The sequence below is a fragment of the Rousettus aegyptiacus genome, unplaced genomic scaffold (genome assembly GCF_014176215.1).
Source record: "Rousettus aegyptiacus isolate mRouAeg1 unplaced genomic scaffold, mRouAeg1.p scaffold_m13_p_15, whole genome shotgun sequence".
NCBI classification, from domain to species: domain Eukaryota; kingdom Metazoa; phylum Chordata; class Mammalia; order Chiroptera; family Pteropodidae; genus Rousettus; species Rousettus aegyptiacus.
Genome location: NW_023416290.1, coordinates 23,345,605 through 23,371,061, shown reverse-complemented (window position 1 = coordinate 23,371,061; position 25,457 = coordinate 23,345,605). Strand labels below are relative to the sequence as shown.

The following is a 25,457-nucleotide window of genomic DNA, read 5'->3' as shown; positions in this document are numbered from 1 at the left end:
GCTTTTTCTTGTCTGGGAAGCAGTTTATCTGTCCTTCGATTCTAAGTGATAGCTTTGCTGGGTAAAATAGTCTTGGTTGTAAGTTCTTAGTTTTTATCACTTTGAATATTTCATGCCACTCCCTTCTGGCTTGAAAAGTTTCTGTTGAGAAATCAGCTGACAGTCTCATTGGGAGCTCCTTTGTAGGTAACTGGTTTTCTCTTGCTGCTTTTAAGATTCTCTCTTTGTCTTTAAGCTTTGACATTTTAATTATGATGTGTCTTGGTGTGGGCATTTTGGGTTTCATCATGTTTTGAATTCTCTGAGCTTCCTATGCTTGAATGTCTATTTCCTTTGCCAGGTTAGGGAAGTTTTCAGTCATTATTTTTTGAAATTATTTTTCATTTCTTTGTTCTCTCTCTTCTCCTTTTGGTACCCCTATGATGTAAATGTTAGTATACTTTATGTTGTCCCAGAGGCTCCTTAAACTATCCTCTAAAACAATCCTCATTTTCTGATTTTTTTTTTCTTGTTGTTCTGACTGGGTGTTTCCTGCTACCATTTCTTCTAAATCACTGATTCAGTCCTCTGCTTCATTGAATCTACTATTGATTCCTTTCAATGTTTCTACATTTCAGTTTTTGCATTTTTCATTTCAGACTTTTTCTTATTTTCTATATCCCTTTTTATGTTTCCTAATTTTTTGTTAAAATACTCGCCGAGGTCATTGAGTATCATAATGAGCAGTGTTTTGAACTTTACATGTGGTTGATTCTTTGTCTTCATTTTGTTTGGTTCTTCTTCTGGAGCTTTGTTCTGTTCTTTATTTGGGATATTTCTTTGTCTCTCTTATTTTGATTGCCTCCCTGTGTTTATTTCTATGTATTAGGTAGAGGTGCTACAGCCTCTAGTCCTAGTAGAGTAGACTTAAGTAAGTTTCCTGTGGGGCCCAGTAGCACAGTCTTCCCAGTCACCTGAGTTGGGTGCTCCAGAGGTGCCCTTTGTGTAGGTTGTATATGCCCTTCTGTTGTAGCTGAGCCCTGGTTGCTATTGGTACATCAATCGAAGGGATTGATCCTCAGAGGCTAATTGGTTGAGAGGACTGGCTATGACTAAAGTGAAGAAGCTGTTGTACAGGGGATGATCCTATGGTGGAGGATTCCCTTTAGCAGGGCTCTGGAGACTTCCTAGTGTGCCCTTTGGGTGTGTCATTTGTTGAAGTGGTTGAGTGGTGCTCTGGTGTGGTCTGAAACTGACCGGGTTTGCGAACCTTTGAGATATTTTTAAAAAGTTATCAACATGAACTAAGATAGGCCATTTGTATGGAAAAGCTACTGGAAGCAGCTTGGGCAGGCCCATAAATTGGGTAGGGTGGAGTCTCAGGGAATCACCAGGACAGGGCAAATAATGTCAGCCAGCTTGATGGGGACTCAGATATTGTGGCAGCCTGTGTCTGCATGCTGGGTAAGAAGAGGGTTCAATGAAGGAACAAAGGTTTCTGCCAGTATTTCTGTCGGGAGAGAGCTGCTCCTCCAGCCCTCACCCTGAAGCCAGACAATTTAGTTCCTCTCTATATGTTCTTGGCACTTTCATGCTGCTGTTCCAGCATTGGAACTCAGAGATAATGAGTCTGTTAGTGAGTTGGTCTATTCATGTGCCCTTTAAGAGGAGCGCCTGGTACTTCAGCAGCCCGTCATCTCACTCAGCCACTATCTCCACTGGTTTTCACAGCCAAAAGTTATGGGGTCTTCTGTTTCTGGCACTGGACCACTGAAATGGGGAGCCTGGTGATGGGCTTGGACCTCTCCCTTCTCAAGGAGAACATCCACAGCCAAGATGTCCCTCTTGATTTTCAACAGATACACATGAGTGTGGGACAAGTCCTTTGTGAGTCTCTGCCCCTCTTATAAATCTTGATGTGGCTTCTTTTGCATATTCTTAGTTATAGGACTTCTGTTCAGCTAGACTTCAGGTGATTCTCAACAATAGTTGCTCTGTAATTTAGCTATAATTTCAATGTGGTTGTGAGAGGAGGCAAGCATAGAATTTACCTACTCCATCATCTCTATTGGAATTCTCAAACATTCTCTCTTTACAATACAGTGAACTTATAAATCATTAATGAAAGTTTTTAAAAATATATAAATATGGAAAGTAAAAAAGCATTTCTAAATAATTCACATGTTCAAGAAATATAATGGCAATTACAAAATATTTTGAAATAAGTAACACTAAGAATAATTCTAAAGTAAATAAAAGGAATAATAAAATTAAGAATTAATAATAAAATATAAAATCAAGACACAAAGGGACCAAATAGTTCTCTGAAAGAACTAATTTAATAAAGAAACCTTCAGCAAAACTAATAAAGAAAAAAGGAGAAAAGGAGAAATAAATAATACCAGCAACACAAAGGAGCCATAACCAGGTGGAATAGACATTTAAATAGAACCATAACGGGATACTAAAATAAATGTTTTGAATAAATTTGAACCTAGTTGATATGATTTTATAGTAATGTTACATTACCAAAATTGATATAAGCTGATAAAACCAATAGCCACCAAATAAATTGAAAGAACAATTGAGAGGATCCCCTCAATATAAAAAGAGGCCACATTGGATCCATAGGTAAACTAAGTCTATAAAATGGTAGAATAGTTTATATAAGAAATATTACTAAAAATTAGAATAAAAATTTGCTTTTGTATCAATAAATAATATTAATATAATGTGATAAAATCACATTATTTCTCTTTAGACCCATGATTTATACCCTTTGTTTATGGGTATGTCCATTTCCCACAGCTGTCTTTCAGCCTCTCTGTAGCACCCCCTGTAGAGCTCAGCATGGTGCTTTCTCTCAGAATGTGTGATTATATTCAATATTGAGAGGATGTATGGCCCTTACCCCTCTCCCTGTAGAAAGCAGCAGTTATAAGCTGTGACTTTATAGAGGAAAAGTGCAAAACAACCTCTGGACCAAGTTCATCCCTACTATATGCAGCCCTACTTGGCACACTGATATGGTCAAAGGAAGAGAGCTTCCTCACACTTCCTCTGGTTGGTTGTGTGCCCAACTGGCCAGTGTTTACCCACAGATCATGCTTTGGTCGTCTAAATATAAGGTATGCTCAGGGGTCTCAGACTACACTCATAATCACTGCAAAGTGTCTCCTAACCTGCCAGAGTCACCTGATCTGTCTTGGATCACTAAAACTGGTTGTTTCAAACTGCATTTTCTGAGAAAATCTTAGCATCACCTTTATTTTAAAAGAACAATTTGGAGAAAACAAATAGATGAGTGACTCTATCAAAGCTGTGTTAATATCTTTTCTCCACCCTTTAGATTTGTTTCAGGTGAAATAAATTGTGGACATTGTATTTGGATACATATTTTTTTTCTTGCTTTTCAAAATATATAAAAAGATTGCAATATATTTGATTATAATTTTGTGTAAATTTTAAAATTATTTTTATCAGATATTTACTAAATGGTATTAAATTATAATTTTGCTTTGTAAAAAAAAAAGCTATTATTCATATGGAAAAGAAGAAAAGAAAATTCCATGTTATTAATATCAATTTCTCTTTACCAGTCACTTTTTCTCAGACTGTTGTTCATGGTCTCTCTGGTGTTTGCTCACAGGGAAAGTAATGGCATTGGTAACTTCTGTTGGTTGCCTTCTGGCCAAAAATCAGTATTATCGAAGTAAGTTGTATCAGCATTAGAAGATATACCTAGAGGATCTATTTTGAGGTGTCTGTGAGATATTAGTAACTTATGTATCATGTCCTGGTCGAAACTTAAGGGAAAACACCAACAACTATTCGTGATAGTGAAGAAAATAGGAATAGAACTCATCAGAGACCTCTCTGAATCACTATCATCAAGGAATTCTCATCTCTTTGTTTTAACTATATTATATTGTATTGATGGAGCCAGTAACATAAAAAAGTGAAAATCAGCTTAGATTTTATAATTATGTTTAATTATAATACCTTACATTTAATAAGATACATTAAAAACTGAGAATTTTATATAAATAAAATATTATTTATTCCTTAGAAAAGCAAGGATAGCATGATTATGCTTCAGGGGTTTTCTAATTTCCATTTACTGCTATGGATAGTATATCAGCATTTATTGCATATATTGAGTCAGTGTTATTTTTATCTATTATCTGTGACTATTCATAGTTTAATAGAAAACTGTAGCTTCTTAAAGAAAATTCAGAAATGTCATTAAATTAAACAATTATTTTAAAACCAAAGTATCAGTTATCGAAAATATGCCAGCATCATATAAAAAAACTCTTATTTTAAGAGTTGGAAATATCTATTGATTTATTCTTTTTACAAGGTTCAACTACAATCATTTACTTGTTGTTATTATATCTACAGAAGTTATTTTTATATTCTAATCTTTTTAAAAGAGATGGGTTTCAAATACAAGTATGATAATACACACAGTTTTTTTTAAAATAATTTATTTCTAAATTTGATAGCTTCTGTAAGCTATTTAAGTACATACATGTAATAATTCTTGATTTGTACTTCCTAAGATTTTTAATGTGACATTTATAACATATTTTAAATTTTATAACTGTATTTATGGGAGGGGGAGAGCCATCGTAGAAAATAATTTATTGTATTGGTCAAGAATGTAATATGCCTTATTCTGGAAGACTTTTATTTAATTTTTCAATTTATGAATTTATGAGCCAGAAGTAAATAGTAAATCATTTCAAATCACACTACTTGAGAAGTTAGAGATAAATAATATGTGTGTGTTTGCTTGTCATGTGTTTGTTCATTTGTTATCATTTATTTCCTCTATAGGGGCAAGAATTTCTTCAATTAGCTCTCTAATTGGTTCTGACTCTGTTAATTTTATAGATGAGGACAAATTTCAGCAAGGTATTTGATTTATTTCTTATCAGTAGCACCCTCATTATTTTTATTTATTTGTTTTTAATATCTCAAGTGTGTTTGATAAGAGAGGAAAATAAATTTTATTTGATAGGGTTACCCGAACTGACAGAATCCGCCTGGTGGTTTAAATTCTTTTTTTATTTTGAACCTGTGCTTTCAAATGTAAGAAAAGAAGTGTCTGCTAATGGGTAAATTTCAGCCTTTTTTAATAAGAATGTTTCTTACTTAGTGAATGAAACAATGTATGTAGTAATTATTATGTTGACAAATAAGAATAAAACAGTTATTTTTTGAAGATAGTGAAGACTTTTTACAAAGCATACTTGTGGGATGGAGAGGAAAAAAAAATTAGTTGCTCCCTCATTCTAATTAGCCGTCAGCACGCTCTCATTCTATTACTAGAGAGTGATTAAAAAGTCATATGCCAATTTTAATCTTTGTTTGGCAAGGGGAACTGGTTGAGAATCAGAGTCAAGTTTCTAAGTGTGTTTTTTCAATACTTTTAGGAAACAAATAACAACTATTCAGCTGCTGTCCTAAACAATCTAGTTTAGTCCCACTGCTGGTTTTTTCAAAGTACTTATTGTTTTTTATACAATGACTAATACTAATACTAGTAACCAGCTACTGAATGAAATAAAAATAATAAATGATAGAGTTCATAGACTCTAATATTAAAGCATGAGTTTTGATTAATTTTCATGTATAATAAATTTAAAATAGAATCAATTAAATATTGATACTTTTAAAATTAAAATAAGACTAATTTTTGAATAGATATATTCTTTACTCTCTTTATCAAGGATATTAATTTGAATTATCTATGTGTTTCATTTGTTTTCTAGTTTACTTTGACTATAAAGGCAACCTAACTTACATATAAGCACTTCTCAGCTAATTATTTTTATATTGTAATTCAATGAATATTGTTTATTTTAAATAGTACTAATTGTTGATTCTGACAATCAAAGTAACTCTACCTGTTACAAATGTGAATCACACCTTTCAACACTAGAGCTGTTCCAGGTGACTTTTCTACATTGTAAGAAGACAAAAACCTGCCTGAAATCTCTTTTTTTAGACATGATCACAGCAGCCACTTATGAAAATTCAAACATTTTCTTCAAAATTAAGACTATTGATGTAAATGATATTAGCTTCATGGAGAATATCAGAAAAGTATGTTTTTAGAAGCACACGCCCTTTTAAAGTAATGAGTCTTCAAATGTAGTAGCCTTTTCATTATCCATATTGTTTTTCCAAAAAAAATTTGAAAGTTTTAATTTTTTTTTGTAGTTTGTAAGACCCTATGCCTGTTGAATGACTTGTTATACCTTAAAACAAGCATTGATGCCTAACATAATAGTTTAAAGGACATTGGATTCAAACATGTAAAAGAGTTGCAAAATTTTCTTTTTAATCCTGAACACTGGAAATAACAAGCATACCCATTACCTGTTAGATATGTTACTGTACATATAATCAAATGGTTATTGTGCAGCCTTTAAAATTCATGCTTTTAAACAATATTTAATAACACAGAAATTTATGATGATGCAATGGTAAGTGAAAAAAGCAGGATAATCTATATTTGGTTTGATTTTAGTTGTATTGAAAAGGTATAAATGCATAAGAATAGATTAGAAGAGAATATAACACAAAAGTAACTGGCTATTTCTGAGGATGGGATTTTGGTTGGTTTACATTTTCTTCTTTATATTTTGTCTGTATCTTCTCAAATTTTCTGATAAAACCAATTTTTGTGCGTAATTAGAAAAAATAAATATATTTATAAAGGAGCGCTGGAATAATTTTCTGAATGTGAATAATTTCTACATTCCTCAATATTGGGTAGATAATACTTAGTGTGTTTCAATTTAAAAGTATCTATATACTTGCAAATATTTTCCAAAGCAAGATGCTATGCTTAGAAATTAAGGATGCTAAACTTACTCAGAGGTAGATATTTCTGCAGTATTTTGTGGCTAATGTTGCATTAAACACTCCTTAGAATATACATCATCATTTATTAGTAAAACTTCTTATTTAACTACATAACTATGAGAAAATATCAAGACTAACCATTGTCTATGATAAACACTATTGACCATTTAATATACTTTCTGAATGGGGCATACATTCCTTCGATTCAGTGGCCCTCCATCACTTTGTTGTCTATGAAGGAACTCAAATATTACTTTGGCTCAATAGCATATCATATTATTGCTTTTCTGGTTGTTGCTTTCATTTATAATTTTTTATATATTTGTAGAGGCTGGTTAAATTTTGGACTATATATCTCTCTTGGCTTTAGTCTAAAATTAAATAACATTAAAGGCTGATTTTTTCTAAACTGAGATAAAAATATAAAACAAAATGATAAATTTTGAGAGGTTTTATTTTTATTTTATCAACAAATTTCTTTTTACTTAACTATTTAATGTATGCGTGAAGACATTGCTTGATTAAGTTATTTAATAAATTTCCCCAAAGCATCAAAATTGTTGCTTTTGTATTAGTTTGGTGTTACTGTTGCTGAAAGTTATTGCTTAAGGTAGTTGAATTTTACATGGAATTTTAAATTGAACATATTATCATGACCATATAGTTATTAATCATTTTAGAGTAATTAATGCAGATGCACACATATATATGTGAGTTTAGATAGATAGATAGATAGATAGATAGATAGATAGATAGATAGATAGATACATACATACATACATACATACACACGTAGATAGGTAGATAGATAGATAGATAGATAATCAACATATCATCTGTCTATCTATAGATAGATGATATATAATAGATAGATATAGATGATAGATGATAGATGATAGATAGATAGATAGATAGATAGATAGATAGATAGATAGATAGATGGATGGATGATAGAGAGACAGAGGGCAGAAATTCTAGAAATAATAAAAGGAATCTTCTTGAAAAGTAATGTTAATGTGAGTTCTTATAAAATAATTTGAAAAATAAACGTATTCCTGCATACTATCCCTGAATTTCTACAAAATTAAGATGATAAAAATAAAGAGAACAAAATGATTTTTTCTATGTAAATTCTAGTTAATTGCTTCTAATGTAATTTTCCTACAGTTCAGTTACTTTAGGGCTGTCTTTAAAAAGTAACATACACATAGGTCTCAACATACTGTGATTTTAGCTAAAATATTTCCTGCTTGGCTCTGTTGCCTATTGGGTAGATAATAAATAGTAAAGTTTAAATATGTTAAAGGTATGTTATAACTCCAAATGACTTTAGATGTGCTATGATCATTTTAGTATGATATTATAATATATTATTTGATTTGGCTAGGATATCTGTATTAAATGTGACAAAGTTTTGATCATTTCTGCTCAGGTTCTGTGAATTTATATGTTGAGATTCACTATTTTACTTTTGAGATATGATTTTGATAGCAGGTTCTGAGTTATTGACCCCCATATCCTTTATCAATAAAACAGCAACAGCCAATTCAGCAATTTGCACTGGAGTAAAATTTCTCTATTTGGAATTTAAGACTATTTGGTACTTCATACATTATGCACAAGTTAGGGTTGTGGGATACTAAATTGCATAATTTTATTTGTTATTAAAGAGAGATAATGGGAAATCTTCATTCAGGTTGCATGGAGTAGAGCTGAACTTTTAACTCATAGAAATTTAAGAAATGTAAAGAATCATAATTTATCCAACCTCCCATTGATATTCTTCAACCGAATGTGTCAAAGCTTAGTTCATGATCTAATACCTTGCAATATCTTCTGGTAGTTTCTCCTCTCTCAGAGAATGGCCTTATCATTAATCAGCTCAAACAAGTAGCAAGTTATTCTTGATATTCTTCGTAGTCACTCCAATACCAAGTACTTTTCAGGGTTTTTTTTTTTTTTTTTTTTTTTTATTTCCTGTCTCTACCTACTTACTTTCTTTTCTACCAGCTCTTTCTGAATCTCAACTTTCACCATTTCTCCTGAGGAATACTGCCATCGCATTCATACACCCCTTTTTAGATCTTATCATTTGAATGTCCTCTTCGGATTAGTCACAATCATCTGCATAAAACACAAATCTGATAAAACTCTCCTGTGAATACACACATTTTCTAGTGGAGATCAAATTGTCTACAATATTTGGTTTATTTCCAGCTAAACTCAGAATAAGAAATGGTGAGGTCTAGGGGATTTTCTTCTGAAAGTTCCCCAAGGTGATCTATGAATTGTTTAAAATCACACTGCATAGCAAGTGGCATACGTGTAAAATCAGCATTGTCTCTCACAGTTCTTATGAATGCCTTGAGTCCTGTGAGGCACAGCCTAATGAGTGTCTCCAGTCTCTGAAATAATTTTCCAAACTAACAAGGTAAGTAAGTTTTACTTTATTATTTTTTTCCACCTCTTATACCAAATGGATATATAAGTTTCTATTATTTTAAAAATTCTTTTCTAGTTTCTTTGCAAAAATTTGTCTTATTAGAACTATTTACTATCAAAGAACAAGAAAAGGAGAGTCCTACAGTTACTGTCCTTCCTCAATAGTTTATATAGAAAGAATGTATTTCAGTTTTGGTGTCTAAAAAATTTTCTGCTATTACAGTATAATTACTTAGTTTCCAAAAGGTTGAGAGGGTAAAAAAATATAATATTTTTCGAATATGGTACTTCAAACAACTTTTATTCAAGCTTTAAATACCTTTTAATTCATTATAATCAAGTACATATTTCATTTATTCAGAAAAGATTTTTATTTTTGTTATAGTTTTATCTAAATATGTGGGATATAAAAGTTTTGCTTCATTTTAAATTAGATATTTTGAAATTTATTTGTCTCCAGATTGTAAACTAAAATATATTAAACCTTGTACTATTGTGATTATTTCATTAACAGCCAATTGGAGTGTTAACGTCATAGATATTTATCCTTTTTATGTGCTTAACAAAGGTTTTCAAATTAGTGAATGGTTACTGGAACTATGATTTGTATGTCAACTCACTTTAAAGGTTAGGATTTTGAAATTCATTTGCAAGGAAGAGTAACAAATATTTTACTTTCAAATAAACTACCCTTAAAAATATTTATGAAATCTTTAAAAAGTATATTTAGGAGCTATCCATTTTAAATTTCAAACTAAATTTCACTATGAAAAGTGAAGACAGATAAATTCTGCAAAGTAAACTGATCATATTACTTTGTTCTTTGTCATCCTAAATAGATTTCACATATCCATTTATTTCCTGTTACAGCTGATACTATTTAATATTCTAGAAGGAGATCATATAGCTCTCTCTATTGTGCAGAAAACATCCTCCTAGCTTTATCATGTTGGGTTGTCATTCATCGCGGTCCTTGAGCTAAGAAGCACATTTGAGTCTGATGGTGAATATAAGAGCTCAATAGGTCCTGAATTCTCAACTCACATGAGTAGGATTCCAAATCAAGCAAAATAGACTTCATTCAAAGAAGCAGTGTAGGACTGGAGTCAAAATTTGGGAATCTGCAGGTGAATTAATTTTTCTTAAACATATTTCAAAAGTTTAGCCAATTCGTAACTAGCCAATTAATTTCAAAGTAATCATTCCATTAAGCATTTTTTAAAACCCCTTTCACACTAATATTCTTTCTCCTTTCAAAATTCTAGAAAGTATTAAACTTCAATCTGCCAAATCTTTTTTCATCCAATTATTCCAATTATTTATTTATAGTGTTTAGATGAAACACTTTGTTTCTTCAAATGTCAGTAACAACTTCTTTAATGCTAAATAACTAAAGTGACAGGTAACAGAAAAAGAGAAAGGCTGAAAGTGTATCATTATGGTATAACAGCTCTGCAAAAGCCTTGGTTGTTACCTGAAGAGATAGCAATTTATCTTAGCAAAGCTGCAGCCCTGTAATTCTCAAAATTTGATATGCCTAAAAATCAACAGGAGTTTGATAAAATGCAAATAGTGAAGTTCCATCTCCAGAAATCTTAAATCAATGGTCCAGAGCTAAGACTTAAAAATCTTATTCTCTATTAAGGTCTCCTGATGATATGTATATGATATGCAGAGTAAAGTTTTATTAGATTGGTGAAAACTGCAGCCGTCCTCTTATGAAATCTTGGGAAACAAGCTACTATGTTTAGCTGTGGTTATAATTGTAAATGTGGAAAGCACAATTAGCCTGAGAAAGCATGTGAGTGATTCTGAGGAAAAAAATCATGTAATATGGAAAAGTTATTTCAAATGAAAAAGGGTTAGGAGTTGAATATGTATAATCAATCCACTTCAAAGATTGGAGGAAGAGCTGAAATTTAGAAGAATTTTTCACTCTTATAGTTTTTCTGTTCTCAGAAAGATTCTTGTTCTATTCCACAAGAAAGAGTTCAAGGGCAAGGCAAATAGCAAGTGAGAAAGAGCAAAATTTACTAAAATATACACTCAAAGGAGGAGGGAGTAGTGCAGGTTTACTCAGGAGAAAGAGAGGGAGCATGCAAGTCACACCAAGATAGCTGGTTATTAATTTTTTGTTTTCCCTGAATGTGGAGACCAGAAAACATAGTGTTGATGTAGCCTTGTTGTCTCTTCCCAGTAGGCGGGGAGCTTGGGTTCCTGCTTTTCCTTCCTCATATGGTATTTCTGGAACTCCCACGGTGTCAGCTGCATAATGGGAATGGCAGTATTTGCAATGCATATTAGATAATAATGATATTATAATTAGCCAAAGGTCATGCCTTAGACAAAGATGGAGTCTAGGCTGGAAAAGCTGGTTTTGGCTTATTTATCCTGCTGGGACGAAAACAAGGGGGGAGGTCTAAAGAAAGGAAAGATTTATAGAGCCATATCCTGGATGGGGAGGCAGTGTTCCTGCACTACCTGTCTGCCTCACTTCTACACCCTCAAATGTTAATGTTTACAGAAAATCGCTTGTTTTAAATTAAAATATACTACCTGTTTTTCAGTTCTTAATTCACTCATGACCTATGTTAGAGTTAAGTTCAATCTAAAAGAATGATAATTTTTCTCAATTTATCTCCATTGCCCAACTATCATATAAAACACATATTATGCTTATCTGAATATATATGTAATTAAAAAATACATCGATATAGATATAAATACATAGATTCTGTGATACTATGGGTGTTAAAATAAATATAAAAAACTGGCCTATAACATACTTTTTTTAATTTTCAAAAATAGCAGTAGTGAATTAAATCATTGTAGATTAAGAGAATCACTGAGAGTGGAGATGTGTGCTGACTTTGCTAAGGATATCCTAATGGCAATATCTGTTTTATTCATTCAGCGATTATATATTGGCCATGTGCTAGATACTCAGCTGAACTCTAGTCTCACATATGCTCATTTCGCATAAGTATAAGGAGGAAGAATTTTCCACCAATGACTAGAGGGCAAGCAGATAATCACATTTGTTCCGCAATGAAAGAGCTGAGAGAATTAAAGCATACTAAATGCCTGCTAAAGAAGCTTGCAAATTGGCCAGGTAGGTAGAAGGGAAGAACAATTAGTAAACTGAAGTTAAAAATAACCACTGAGGCTGTAACTTTAAGAAAGTGAAACAACAGAAATATTTAAACTGGATTTAAGGAAGAAGAAAAGGAAAACATTTATTTGTGAGTTTTGTTATTACATGCAGTTTAATACAATGTATTTTATATTTTAAGAATGATCTTTTAAGAAAGAATTCAATGTCTCACATTCTTTTAAAACGTATAATGTTTAAAACATTCCATGCCTACCCGAAGGTTTCTAAAAATGGGATAAAATTTAGCAGCAGTTATAGAAAACTCATATTTAAAGCTTTTTATGTTGGAAAGTGTTCATACAAAGTTTTCATATTTATATTAATTGCCCTTATTCAATTTATTTCATTTGTTCTCATTGTTTCCGTGTACTGTATCCAAGGCTGTGTTGTGCTCACAGGTTGAGGTAAATCTTATTTTTAATAAATTTTTTTAAATTATAGAAAATAGTATAAAAACATTATAGAGTTGAAAATTCTTCATCAGTGCTAAGAATTGCATAGGTGACACGTCCTATTATTAGAATTAGTTAAAATTCTATGCTCACCTTAAGGCCCATGACTACTTATGTGGGACTCAGTGGTCATTTCCATAGGTCAGGGATGAGGAGAAGTGTGTGTGTGTGTGTGTGTGTTTGTGAAGATGTGCAGCAACCCAATACATGACATGAGACTGAAGTTTCCCCTAACTCACATGCATGGTCAAGGATCACTCATTCCTAAACAAGTATACCTCTATATTACTATATTAAGTGTATAACACTGTTTTAGCTACCTGTGGTTCAACAGGAGATAAAACAAGATTCTTGTCTGTCAGGGACCTCTAACAATCAGAAAACAGACCATGCATTTTGTGAAAAAATAATTTATTTAGAATAAGCACCATGTGCATACAGTATACATTTCAAATGAAACAAAGAAAGGAATTTGAAAGGTATGACTCCCCCTTCGTTTTACCCCTAAATCCAGTTTGCATTTTCTGAATAAACAATTGTAAGTCAGATTCACATTATTTTAGATACTTTACCAAAATTACAAAAGACATATAGATATAGCTATAAACATGGGCATTTTTTATGGTGACATGCCTACCAAACCGTTCTGTGCTTTGAATTTTTTATTGAAAATAGTTAACTTTCTACATCAGCCTTACTAGAGATACTCATGGTTATAAGTGGCTTCTAATGTTTAAAAATAATCTCTTATAAACAGAGTTTTAGTTTTTTCTCACAATCTTTTATTATTACCAAAACATTATTTCATACATTTCATTTCATACATGTACAATAATTAGCCTGTAGAATACATGCTTAAAAATAAAATTTTTGGTCAAAGGGTTGGTTTTAGATTTTAATAGTCAGTCTTCAAATTCTCTCTATAAAATTTTTACCAATTTATAATCCCTGTATTAATACATGCAAGAGCTTGTTGCTCCCTATCTCAGCTAACATAATGTGTAAGCAAATGTAGATCCTTTTTAACCTCCTAGGAAAGTCATATCTCAATAGTTTCTACTGAAAGTTTTATTATAAACAACAATATACATTTGTTTTTCATTTAAGAGGGAATCTGCGTTTCCTTTACTTTGAACACATTCATAGCTTTTATAAGAATACTTTATATTTTAAGAATGGACAGTAAATCTTTTTATCTGATGTGTCATATTGATTTCTCAGGTTATTGCTTGAAATTAATTTTGTTAATGGAGCTTTGTCGTGAAGAAATTTTTTCTATGTGGAAAAATTTAACTACATATATATATTATTTCATAATATTCAGAAGTTTTAGAAATCCTTTTCCACTTATAATATTTTTTAATTCTCCCCATATTTCTAGAATTTTTGTAGTTTCAATTTTTGCATATTATTTTTGTCTATCTGCACTTTATTTTGGCAAGAGATATAATATTTTCAACATTTTCTATTCTCAGTTATTCTGATGTTTTAACATAATTTGATGATTAATATGTTATTTCTCCAATGATTTAAAATGAAACATTTTTTTCTCAATTTATTGTATCTGTCTTTGGACATTATTTTTGGTTTTCTTGATTTGTCTGGCTCTTCACATGTCAGTGATTATCATAATTATATCATCTATACCAATATTTAGAGGAGCTAGTTTTTCCTCATTATTTTTTGTTTGTTTGTTTAACATTTCATTCCGAAATATTTATAGATTCACAGAACGTTGTAAAGATAATACACAGGGGTTCTGAGTGACATTCTCCCAGCTTCCTCTAATGATTTTATCTTACAAAATTATAGAACAATATAAAAAGAAAGAATTTGACATTGGTATAATATATGTTTATAATTTTATGCAATTTTATAACATGTAGATTCGTGTGATCATCCCACATTCAAAGATACAGAACTAGTCCATCACCAGGAAGGTCTCTCTCCTGCTGCTCCTTTGTAGTTATACCCATACTTTGTCCTTTCTACCATCCTTAACACCTGGCAACCACTGACCTGTTTTCATCTCTATAATTTTGTCATTTTGAGAACTATATGTAAATGGAGCCACACATTATATAAATTATATAAACTTTTGGGATTGGATTATTTTTTCACAGCCTAATTGCCTTGAGTTCTTCAAAGTTGTTGCATGTGTCAACAATGCATTTCTTTTTTTAAAATAATTTTTATATTTTAATTACGGTTGACATACAATGTTATATTGGTTTTAGGTGTACAGCATAGTGATTAGACATTTATATAACTTACAAAGTGGTCACTCTGATAAATATAGTACCCATCTGATACCATACATAGTTATTACAGTATTATTGACTATATTTCCAATGCTATACTTTACATCTCCATGACTATTTTAACTACAAATTTATATATTTTTAATCTCATTCTCTTTATTATTCATTTTCCCAAACCATCTCCAATCTGACAATCACCAATTTGTTCTTTGCATCTACGAATCTGTTTTCATTTTGCTTGTTCATTTATTTTGTTCCTTAGATTCTACATATAAATAAAATCATATGATATTTGTCTTTCTCTGTCTGACTTATTTTACTTACCATAATAACCTCTAGGTCCATCCATGTTGTTACTGGGTCCTTCTTTGTCTCTTGTTATAATCTTTATTTTAAAGTTTATTTAATCTGGTATAAGTATTGCTATGCCAGCTATTTTGTTGTTTCCATTTTTATGCAATAATCTTTTCCATCTTATTACTTCAGTCTGTTTGTATCTTTTTATCTGAAGTGAGTCTCTATAAGGGTTTTCCTTATCCATTCAGCCACCCTATGCCTTTGATTGGAGTATTTAAAGCATTTACATTTAAAGTAATTGTTTATAAATATGTAGTTATTGCTATTTTATTACTTATGTTTTTTATCTTTTTTCTCTTCCTCCTCCTCTTCCTCCTCCTCCTCCTTCTAGAAGTCCTTTAACATTTCTTATAACAATGATTTGGTGGTGATGAACTCTTTTAGCCTTTTCTCATCTGGGAAGCTCTTTATCTATTCTTTGATTGTAAATGATAGCTTTGTTGGATAGAGTAATCTTGATTGTAGGTTCTTACTTTCCATCACTTTGAATATTTTGTGCCAGTTCTTTCTGGCTTGCAAAGTCTCTGTTGAGTAATCACCTAACAGTCTTATGAGAGCTTACCTATAGAAAAGTGTTGCTTTTGTCTTGCTGCTTTTAAGATTCTCTCTTTGTCTTTAAGCTTCGACATTTTAATTTTGATGTGTCTTGGTGTGGTCCTTTATGGGTTCATCTTGTTTGGGACTCTGAGTTTAATGGGCTTCTATTTCTATTTCCTTTGCCAGGTTAGGAAAGTTTTCAGTCATTATTTCTTCAAATGGATTTTCAGTTCCTTGCTCTCTGTCTTTGCTTTCTGATAACCCTATGACATGAATTTTGGTATACTTGATGTTGTCTCAGAGGCTGCTTAAACTATCCTCATTTTATTAGATTTTTTGTTTGCTCTTCTGATTGGATATTTGCTGGTGCCTTATCTTCTAAATCACTGATTTGATCCTCTGCTTCATCAAATCTACTATTGATTCCCTCTAATTTATTCTTCATTTCAGTTATTGCATTTTTCATTTCTTACTGATTCTTTTTGTTTTCTATTTTCATTTTTATGTTTCCTATTCCTTAGTTGAAATTCTCACAGAGATCATCGAGTATCCTTATAACCAGTGTTTTAAACTCTACATTTGGTAGATTTTTTTGTATCTATTTTGTTTGGTTCTTTTTCTGGAGTTTTGTTCTGTTCTTTTGAGACATGTTTTTTTGTCTTCTCATTTTGGCTGCCTTCTTATGTTTGTTTCTGTGCATTAGGAGAAGCTGCTATGTCACCCTGTCTTGGAAAGTGGCCTTATGCAGTAAGTGTCCTGTGGAGCTTAGTGGTGCAGTCTCCCTAGTCACCTGAAGCTGGTGCTCTCTGTGTGTCCTTCGCATGGTTTGTATGTGTCCCCCTTTTGTAGTTGAGCCTTGGTTTCTGTTTGTACATCAGTGGGAGGGCTTGACGCTTGGGCTATTTGCTTGTGAGGACTGGCCATGATTACAGTGGAGGAACTGTTATCCAGGTTCTGGCCCTATGGAGCAGGATTCCTTTTGGCAGGGCTCTGGTGCCTGCCCAGTCTGCCCTTTGGGTGTGTCATTTGTGAAGGTGGTTGAGTGGTCCTCTGATGTGGTCCGAAGTAGGAATCCAGGTAGGTTTCTTCTTGGGCCTCTTGGGAGATGCTCTGTTGCAAGCCAAGTTCAGCCACTGCCATTGGGCCACTTGGTATGGGCTACAAAGTGATCCGCAGATGGTTGCCACTTATGTTGAACTTGGAGATGCCTGGGATAGGCTAAGCTACAAACTGAGGCCAACCACTGCTCAATTTGGGGCTAAACTTGGGGGTGCTTAGCAAGAGGTACGGAGCATACTGAGAACAGATACTGCTTATTTGGGGCTTGTGAACCTTTGAGAGATTTTAGGAAAGTCCACAGCACGAACTAAAACAGGCTGTTCGTATGGAAAGCCACTGGAACCAGCTTGAGTGGGCCAGCAAATTGGATAGAGAGGGGTCTCAAGGAATCACTAGGGCAGGGCAACCACTGTTAGCTATGTTGATGGAGATTTATATATAGCACAGGTTTAAATCTGCACAATGGGGAGGGGGAGGGCTCAGCAAAGGAACAATGACCTTGGAGAGAACTTTCGTTTCAGAGAAGGCTGTCCCTCCAGCCTTCATCCTGAAGCCAGACAATTTGGTTTCCTCCTATATGTTCCTGGAGCCTTTTGTGGAGTAGCTGCCCTGGTGCTGGAGCTTAGAGTTGGAATCTGTCAGCGAGCGAATCCATGCATGGTCCCTTTAAGAGGAATGCGTGGGGTCCCAGAAGTTGTAAGGAACTCTCTTTCCAATACTGAAACCGGGGGCGGGGGAGCCTGATGAAGGGCTGGGACCCCTCACCCCTTAGGGGGTACCTCCATAGCCGAGACATCCCTTAACCACCACATGTGAGTGTGGGACCAGCTCATTTTGCATTTCTGTATGTGGCTTCTTCTGTATGTGGTTCTTCTTCCATGTGGCTTCTTCTGTATGTCCTTATTTATAGACCTCTGTTCAGGTAGACTTTAGGTGATTTTCAATGATTATTCTGTAGTTTAGTTGTAAATTTGAAGACATGGAAGGAGGTTAGCACCGTATTTCCTACTCTGCCATCTTGACGGGAACCCTAGTTTATTCCTTTTTATTTCTGAGTAGCATTCCATGAGACAAATGCACCATAGTATGTTTCACCATTCACTCATTTGAAGATATTTTTCCAGAAAGGGTTATTTTAAATAAACTTGATAAGAACATTAGTGCACCTGTTTTCGTGTCAACATAACTCTTCATTTCTCTAGAATTTGTTTGAACATAACTTTTTAAATATTCCAGTATAATTTCTGGGTCAACTGACAAACTGATTTCCAGATGGGCTGTACCATTTTACATTTCCACCAACAAAGTATGAGTGATTCAGTTTTTCCACATTCTCCCAAAGATTTGATGTTGTCACTTTTTTGTTCTTATTATAGTTTTTTTGTTAAATGTGTAGTAATATCTAATTTTTGCTATAACTGTCAATCATAACTTAGAAATTTCAAGAGAAAGTTTAGCAAACATACTTTCTCCTTTCCTTCTATAATTCCAATGACTCAAATTTTAAATTTCTGTTGTAGTGCAACAAGGCCTTGAGAGTCTATATTTTTTTAAGTCAATTTTCTCTCTTTTTATGAGTGGTAATTTCTATAGTTCAGTCTTCAAATTCACTGATGCTTTCCTCTGTTCCCTTCATCTTACTGTTTAGCTTACCATTTGATCTTTTATTTTGCTTATTTCATTCCATTCTAAAATTTTCATTTGATTCTTTGTATTTTCTATCTTTGTTGAAACTTTCTGTTTTTTTTTTTCTTTAATTTGTTTCAGTCATGTTTGTAATTGTTCATTGAAGCATTTTTACAATTGCTTTAAAATCTTTGTCAGGTAATTCCAACTTCTGTTTCATTTTAGTTTTGACATTTATTGACTTTTTTTTTCTCATTCTTTTTGGGACCTCCTGTTTCTTGGAATTAGGAGTGGTTTTTGATAGAACCTTGGCTATTTTGAGTATTATATTATGAGATTCTGAATCCAGAAAACTTACCATCTTGGCTCTTAAAGACACTAGCCGTTTATCTTTTAGAGATTTCTTATACTTGTTTTACATATAATGTCCAGAGTTTTAATTTTAATGGAAGAAATACATCTACTCCATTTTGCCAAAAGCAGTCTTTTCTTTATTTTTTCTTCAAAATTGTCCTTTCTATTTTTGCTTATTTTTCCATATGAGGTTTGAAAACATTGCTTTTTTTTTCTTCCCCCCCAAGATATGTTATTTTATTGTGACTAATTAACTTTCAAGGTTATCTTCGGATATTTTCATTTTTACTTTATTATTTTCTCCCAAAATTAAGTGTGCTTTTTCATTGCTCAGGGCTTCATTCGTGTCTACAGTAGTGTTTCAAAATTTGACTCGTACTGATTTGTGTTTCAGGCAGTGGTGATTATATTCCTAGATATTTTGTATTTCCTTCCATCTCCTCTTACAATTGCTTGATTGCATCCTTCAGACTAATGATTTTATATATATATATATATATATATATATAAAATTAACCTAGATGTGTTATGAATTATCATGTCATTTATAATAGCTTTTCAGTTGATTTTTTGGTAATTACAAAATGAATAATTATATCATCTGCTAAAAAATTGTTTTACTTATACTTTCTGTATTTTACATCTCATTTCTTCCTCTCTTCTAACTGTGTTGACCAGTATATCTAGAGCAATGACAAATAAAAATAGCCAACATGCCTGAACTGTACTACTTGGGAAGGGGACATCATTCACATTGTATTCCTTGAAAAAGTACCCATGACTTGCATTGCAATGACCCTTAGAGTGGTGATCCAAAACCCTTGTCTTATTTTTGGCTATAATCGAAATATTTAAATGCTTTTCCATTAAGTATTTTGCTTTTGGATTCATCATGATGCAACCTTTTAAGAAAGTATATATCTATTCCTATATTTAAGTGCTTTTTTAAAAAGATGGATAGTGATGTTTTAAGTACATTTTAAATATCTATGGAGTTGAGCATACGACTCGGTTTATTTAATTACAAAACTGATTTGTAATTTACTTTCCCTGTAATATCATTTTGAAGTTTAGCTTCAATACTGGCTCTGTGTCTTTAAAAAAATTCCGATATTTTATTTTTTTCTAATTTCTAGAAAAGGTTAGAAACATTAGCATTTCAGTACCTTAACTATTTGGTATAATTATTTAGAAAAGCCACCTGCCAATGTAGCATTTTAGAAACAATGTGAAGTTACAAGAGGGTAGCTCTTTAAATATTTTCTATCTCTCTCATGTTATCATTACCTATTATACAGTTATCAAATTTATTTGCATGTAATTGATCAAAATAATCTCTTGGAATTCTTATGATTTTCTGTGTTGTCATGATCTTCCCATAATCGTATTTTTTGTTTTTAAATATTTTAGCCTTTTTTGCTTTGCTAAGTGGTAAATATTTGTATATTTATTTGTCACAAATAACCAGCTTACATTTTTTTAGTTCTACTCTTTTTTGAAAATTTTGTATTTGTAAAATTTATATTTACCTTGTTATCTATCATTTTACTTTCCAAGATTTATTATATTGTTCTGTTATCGTTTTTTAATTTTTCATTTAACTTTTATTCCATTTGAAAATTTTTAATAATGAGTATTTATGGTTCCAAATTTTTCTTACCTTTAGCTATAAAACAAAAGCTCTGATATATAGTATTCTAATTTCAGTTACTTTTTATATTGTCTGTAATTTTGATTTTATTTCTTTTCTAACTCAAAAGTTGTTTAAGGAACTTTTAAATTTTTAGTTAAAAGGGTATTTGTTGTTACTGGTTTATTTTCTACTTTTGTTATAAATTTCTAATTACATTCTACTTTTGCTAGATAATGTTGTGAATTAATACTTCATCACTTTTTGAAACCACTCTATAAATGTTTGGGGGGGAGGAAGGTTTAACTTTTTTTTCCCCCTAAAGAATTGTGTAACATATTGCATTTATTTTTTTTTTATTACTACATAAAACTTATTACAGGTTTGGCAACAATAGCAATACAATCTTATGATCTCATAGTGTTTATGGATCAGAAATGTGGGCAGTTTAGCTGGGTCCAGTGCTTAGGGTCTTACAAATTACATATTACATATTATAAGCAAGGGTTTGGCTGAGTTGTCTTCACTTCTGGATGTAGCAGTTCTCTTCCAAGCTGATTCAGATTGTCAGAAAAATTAGATTCCTATGGCTATAGCACTGAGGTCCTCAGCTTCTAGAGGCCTCCTGCAAGAATGAACCTGACTCCATTTTTTGATGCTTGACTTCTGATAGCTGATTAGGGAGCCCAAGTGTTGCCCGCTTCTGGTGTCGATGAGAGATTCAACCTATCCAAACCCGTATGAGTACAAAAGAACCCTCATTCCTACTTCAGTCATAATCACAATAAAAATGTTAAGTCTTTCTCCTTTCCTTGCTCTCTAAAGCCATTTTCCAATCAGCTTGGGATGCTCACCCTGTTGAGAAAGTTAATAAATCTCTTCGACCTCTCCTGGTTATGTAAGTGTCATCTTGTGACTGATGACAAGATTGTGTCATCAGTCTTGACATACAAATCAAATTTGGGTGGATGGTCCAACTTACTAGTCCAGGTAGTTACAATAATAGGCACTGTTTTATCAGGATGCTGAGTCAATGACCAGCAGCAGCAGTAGCAGCAGCAGCCTTACCATCACAAACAGTATTTGCAGGCAAGATCTTACCTTTCAGATACAGTAATAAAAAGGATCTCACAAAAAGGAAGTGGGCCATTGTCCCACATGTGTCGGTTAAATTTCTGAAAATTATCTGGTAAGTCAGGGTCTGCTCCATCTCTGATACTGTTAAGAAACAGCTACTGACTCTATCATCACCTACTGCAACTCCTTTTAGGCATTTGGTCTCTGGAGGGAACATATTCCTCATATTTACAAATTTTGCTTAAGCCTCTTTATGCTGCTATTTACAAATCACCCCACATTAAATGGAAAACTCCTCCAACAAAACATTTTAGAATCTGTCCAAATTATAATACAGCAAACACTCCCATTAGTCTCTCTGCCAAAAAGCAAACAAACAAACAACAACAACAAAAAAACAACAACCTTCACAGTAGAGGTGTTAGCAACTTCCTCTCATGACTTCTGGGCTCTTTAGACATCCCATGATGAGCACAAGTTGTTCAAAGGCATCTGATAAAAGAAGCAGTAGTCTTTAATCCCTTGCTACACACCATTAGAGTGTAATTGCTGGCTGTATACTAAGTTTTCTAAATATAGGCTCTCACAGACCCTAAACTTGAGACCCTCTGTACCTGACTGCCCATATACCTTAGGTCATGGAAGGTGCACCCTGCAAGCTAAGCTGCTATGTCCTCCTTAATAAAGAATGGAGCCAAACCTGAGATATCTAAAATATTCCATCAACAGGAAGGGATGTCTTCTCCTATCCTCAGTCCCTTGCCAGTTGCCACATGCTAAGAGGTTGTCACCCCTCTCTCAGAATCCTTGGGTTCCTGGGGAACCCCTTAGTATTAATGGAATAAATAACTTTGGGTGTTTACACACTTCACTGCACAGGGTGGGGTTCCTGCTTCTTATCCCTTAACCAGGAAGTTCCTAATAAAGAACAGGTACCAAGGATCAGCACAAATGGCCAAACTTCAGGTAGCCATCTTAGCATTAGATGCCCAAACCAACATATGGCCTCATCTGAAAATATTTTCAGACTTTCGAGCAATTACCTAAGAGTTTCACTCTCTGAGTTAAAGAATTCTGAGAATCTTTTGCCTCATAGATACCCCAAATATAAACAAGGTCACACATCTCTGTACCCACTAAAACCACAATGCAAGGCCTCAACAAGGAATTCCTTATCTCCTCCAGAGTGATAGGCATTATTGATCAAGATGTTTATGTCACTTCTAAGAATATACAATATTGGGCTCTTAAATAAGACATTCAATGAAATTTTACTTTCCTTCCTAGCATCAGGTTATGGGCCTCTTAGAGCAGCATAATGATCTACTTAACCAGCTTTAATTTTAATCACATGAATAGTGTCATGTTTCTGTTATTTTTTAAACATCAGAGGTGAATTTTAGTAGAGTCCTACTCCATTTTTTTTTGTTTGTTTGCAGACAAATTTTAAGATTCACTTCTTCTTTCTCTTTGTCCCTACATCTGGGAAAGCTAAAAAAAGATCCTATGTATTTCCTCTTTTGCTATCAGTGAAAAGTTTGAACCACGCCAGTCTCTTCTTGCAAATAGGAACCCTCATGCTGGCTCCATCCTCTAACCATAGTAAAAAAATCCTCAAGGGAATCTCCATTCCTTGTTCTCTCAAGCCATTTTTGGATCAGTATGAGAGGTTCATACTTCTCTTACCATAAAGACTCAATTATTGAATTATTGAGTTATTCAATTATCAACCTTGGTTTTCTATAACTTTATTTATTTATTCATTTATTTATCTATCTATTTATTTATTTTGATGAAGTTTATTGAGGTAACATTGCTTAATACAATTATGTAATTTTCAGGTGTACATTATCATTTGACATCTGTATATTCTATTGTGTGTTTATCACCCAAAGTCCAGTTCTGTTCGGCTATTATATATTTGATCCTCTTTACCCACTTCACCCTCCCCTAAACCCTATATTTGACCCCTTTAATCCATCTACTTCCCACCCTCTCCCCCACCCTACTAGTAACCACTAGTCTATAGTCCTCTGATAACCACTAGCCTATAATCCATGTTCATGAGTCTCTGTTTGTTTGTCCTGTTCATTTGTTGTTTTTAGGTTTATATTTCACATATAAGTGATATCATGTGATTTTCAACTTTTTCTGTCTGCCTTATTTCACTTAGAATGATTATCTCAAAGTCCATCATGTGGTCACAAATGACAGTATTTCATCTATTCTTATGGCTGAGTAATGTTCCATTGTATATAAGTACCACAGATTCTTTAGCCAATCATCTACCATAGGACACTTCGGCTGCTTCCATGTCCTGGCCACTATAAATAATGCTGCTATAAACATCAGTGTGCAAATATCTTGTCAGATATGGGTTTTCAAGTCTTTAGGGTTAATATCCAATAGAGGGATTGCTGGATCATATGGTAGATCAATTTGTAGTTTTTCGAAGAAACTCCATACTGTTTTCCATAGTGGCTGTACCAATTTGCAGGCCTGCCAGCAGTGCACAAGTGTTCCTTTTTCTCTGCATCCTCTCCAAGGTCCTTGAGTTTCATTCCTATGTGTTTTTTTTCTATGTGTTTTATTGTTCCAGGTTTCATATTTAGGCCTTTAATCCATTTTGAGCTAATTTTGGTGTGTGGTGATAGACAGCAGTCTAGTTTCATTCTTTTGCAGGTAGCTTTCTAGTTTTCCCAGCACCATTTATTGAAGAGGCTTTCCTTTCTACACTGTATGTTTTTGGCTTCTTTGTTGAAAATTATTTGCCCATATAAATATGGGTTTACTTCTAGACTCTCAATTCTGTTCCACTGGTTCATGTATCTGTTCCGCTGCCAATCCCATGCCATTTTGATTACTGTCACTTTATAGTATAATTTGAAGTCAGGTAGAGTGATGCCTCCAGCCTTGTTTTTTTTTTTTTTCCTCAGGATGGCTTTGGCAATTCGGGGTCTTTCGTGCTCCCATACAAATTTGATGATTTTTTGTTCTATTTCTTTAAAAAATGTTGATGAGATTTTGATTGGGATTTCATTAAATCTATATAATGCTTTAGGTAATATGGTCATTTAACTATGCTGATTCTTCCAATCCAAGAACACGGAATATCTTTCCATTTCTTTGTATCCTCTTCAATTTCTTTTAACAGGTTCTTATAGTTTTCATTATGTAGATCTTTCACTTGTTTTGTTAAATTTTTCCTAGCTATTTTTTTTTCATTTTGTTGCAATTGCAAAAGGAATTATTATTTTTTTCACTTTTTCTGATGCTTCGTTATTAGAGTATAGGAATACTATGGATTTTTGAACGTTAATTTTGTATCCAGAGACTTTGATGTATTCGCTTATTGTTTCCAGTAGTGTTCTTGTGGATTCTTTAGGGTTTACTATATACAGAACCATCTGCAAATAGTGACAGTTTGACTTCTTCATTTTCTAGTTGGATGCCTTTTATATCTTTCTCTTGTCTGATTGCCTTCGCTAGTACCTCCAGTGTTGTATTGAATAAGAGTGGTGATAGTCGACAGTCTTGCCTTGTTCCTGATCTTAGAGGGAAGTTTTTTAGTTTTTCACCATTAAGTATAATGTTGGCTGAGGGTTTGTCATAGACGGCCTTTATTATGTTAAGGTAATTTCCTTCTATAC

The 25,457-nt window shown here is 33.0% G+C and overlaps 1 protein-coding gene across 1 annotated transcript in view; it reads left to right on the top strand.

Annotated features, from left to right (window-relative positions):
- Positions 1 to 3,636: 3,636 nt before the first annotated feature.
- PPDPFL (pancreatic progenitor cell differentiation and proliferation factor like) overlaps positions 3,637 to 25,457 on the top strand; it is a 44,794-nt gene continuing 22,973 nt past the window's right edge. Inside the window, 3 exon segments of the mRNA XM_036232727.1 lie at positions 3,637 to 3,691; positions 4,822 to 4,899; positions 5,006 to 5,156. Of these exon segments, the coding sequence (XP_036088620.1) occupies positions 3,637 to 3,691; positions 4,822 to 4,899; positions 5,006 to 5,156 (284 nt within the window).